The 2,314-nt window shown below is 40.6% G+C and overlaps 1 protein-coding gene across 1 annotated transcript in view; it reads right to left on the bottom strand.

The window, feature by feature from the left end:
• Positions 1–1,089: 1,089 nt before the first annotated feature.
• nagpa (N-acetylglucosamine-1-phosphodiester alpha-N-acetylglucosaminidase) overlaps positions 1,090–2,314 on the bottom strand; it is a 30,797-nt gene continuing 29,572 nt past the window's right edge. Inside the window, exon 12 of the mRNA XM_053327477.1 lies at positions 1,090–1,740. Within this exon, the coding sequence (XP_053183452.1) occupies positions 1,476–1,740 (265 nt within the window). The 3' untranslated portion in view covers positions 1,090–1,475. The remainder of the gene's footprint in view (positions 1,741–2,314) is intronic.

Below are 2,314 nucleotides of genomic sequence, written 5' to 3'. Positions count from 1 at the left end.
AGTAGGAGGAGAAGTAGTACTTTATGTAGTAGTAGTAGTAGAAGTAGTACTTTATGTAGTAGTAGTAGTAGTAGTACTTTATGTAGTAGTAGGAGTAGAAGTAGTACTTTATGTAGTAGTAGTAGTAGTACTAGTACTTTATGTAGTAGTAGGAGTAGAAGTAGTACTTTATGTAGTAGTAGTAGTAGTAGCAGTACTTTATGTAGTAGTAGGAGTAGAAGTAGTACTTTATGTAGTAGTAGTAGTAGCAGTACTTTATGTAGTAGTAGTAGTAGTAGTAGTAGCAGTACTTTATGTAGTAGTAGTAGTAGTAGTAGTACTTTATGTAGTAGTAGAAGTAGTACTTTATGTAGTAGTAGTAGTAGTAGTAGCAGTGCTTTATGTAGTAGTAGTAGTAGTACTTTATGTAGTAGTAGGAGTAGAAGTAGTACTTTATGTAGTAGTAGTAGTAGTAGCAGTGCTTTATGTAGTAGCAGTAGTAGTAGTAGTAGCAGTACTTTATGTAGTAGTAGTAGTAGTACTTTATGTAGTAGTAGTAGTAGTAGTTCTTTATTACCTGCCTTTTAAATTAAGTTTTGCACTGCTACTACAGTAATTACGGCAGAGCCTTTATGCTACCGTAATAACTGTAGTAGCAGCACAACTAAACTTACTGAAATTTGCTCATTTTATTTTATGTTTGTGCTTCTATGGGTCAGTAGCAGAGTTATTATAGCTTTCCTTCTTTCCTCCCTCCTTTCTTCCCTTCCTGTCTTATTATCCTTTCTTCCTTCCTTCTGTTCGTCTGTCCGTCCTTCCTTCTTTCCTCGCTCTTTCCTGATCTTCTTTTCCTTTCTTCCTTCCATTTGTCTGTCCTTCCTTCCTTCCTTCCTCCCTTTCTTCCCTTCCTGTCTTATTATCCTTTCTTCCATCTTTCCTTCCATCTTTTCCTTTCTTACCTTCTTATTTTCCTTCCCTTCTTCCCGTCCTTCCTTCTTAGTTAAATATATTAAAAGAGATTCCTTCAAACCTTTAAAAGCTTTAATAAGAAAATCTACAGAGCAGAGAAACTGAAATAAAGACACAATGAGATTCATCTTTTCATTAATCCTGATATTAATATTTATTCATGAGTTTAAAACAGGCAGAAAAAAACCCTGCCATTTACAAACCAGGAATGTTTGAGAGCATCATGAAAACTTGATTTAATGAGTCGACACCTTTATGGCATAAAGATGACTTCAATACAAACAAAACAAAACATTGTGCTTTTATCACTTTTATCTGATATGATTTATGATTATTGTTGTCGCGTTACATTCAAACATGATGAAGCATCAGTGCATCACGAGGAGAGAAAAAGCTCGTTAAACACTTCGTCCTACCTGCTTCTTCTTCTTCTTCTTCTTCTTCTTTTTGTGTCTCCTGGAAGTCTTCCTTTCTTTATGAAGCAGGATTGTCAGTAGAAATGTGAGACATGAAGCAGTCAGTGTGTGTCAGTGCTGCGGAGACCAGATTTCATCCTGAGAGTCAGAGTCCTCCAAACCTTCTCCTCCTCTTCCTCCTCCTCTTCCTCTTTTGTTCCCACCCTGTGAAGAGACTCCGTTGATGTTGTTGAGTGGGACGTATGAGTAGTCGCGCCGCTCGCCGAAGTGAGCCGAGGCCGCCGCCGAGCCACGAGAGAGACAGCCGACGATGTGAGCGAGGAGGCTGACGCAGAGCAGAGAGGTGAGAGAGATGGAGAGAATCAACCAGGAACGTCTGAGGAGAGAGAGAGAGAGAGAGGGAGAGAGAGAGAGAGTGAGTGAGAGAGAGGGGGGGTGAGAGAGAGAGAGAAAGAGAGAGACAGAGAGAGAGAGGGAGAGGAAGAGGGAGAGAGAGAAAGAGAGAGAGAGGGAGACAGAGAGAGGAGGGGAGAGAGAGAGAGAGAGAGGGAGAGAGAGAGAGAGAGACGGAGAGAGAGAGAGTGAGAGGGAGAGGGAGAGAGATAGGGAGAAAGAGGGAGACAAAGAGAGAGAGAGACAGAGAGGGAGCAAGAGAGAGAGCAAGAGAGAGAGAGAGAGAGAGAGAGAGAGAGAGACAGAGACAGAGAGAGAGACAGAGACAGAGACAGAGAGAGAGAGAGAGAGAGAGAGAGAGAGAGAGACAAGGAAAAAGATACAGAAAAACACTTAGTTATCATATTACCATAGAAATGGTTGTGTCAGAAATGTAGGACTAAAACACATTCAGTTTATTTTAATATGACAGAAAAAAGCATCAAACTGTCACATTTGACCTTAAACTGAGTCAGTAGTTGCCGTCTATGATCTGCCATCGCTGCTCCCAGCAGTTT

This window comes from Scomber japonicus, chromosome 10, assembly GCF_027409825.1.
Source record: "Scomber japonicus isolate fScoJap1 chromosome 10, fScoJap1.pri, whole genome shotgun sequence".
NCBI classification, from domain to species: domain Eukaryota; kingdom Metazoa; phylum Chordata; class Actinopteri; order Scombriformes; family Scombridae; genus Scomber; species Scomber japonicus.
The sequence above is the reverse complement of the archived record's forward strand: the minus strand, read 5'-3'. Positions and strand labels throughout refer to the sequence as shown.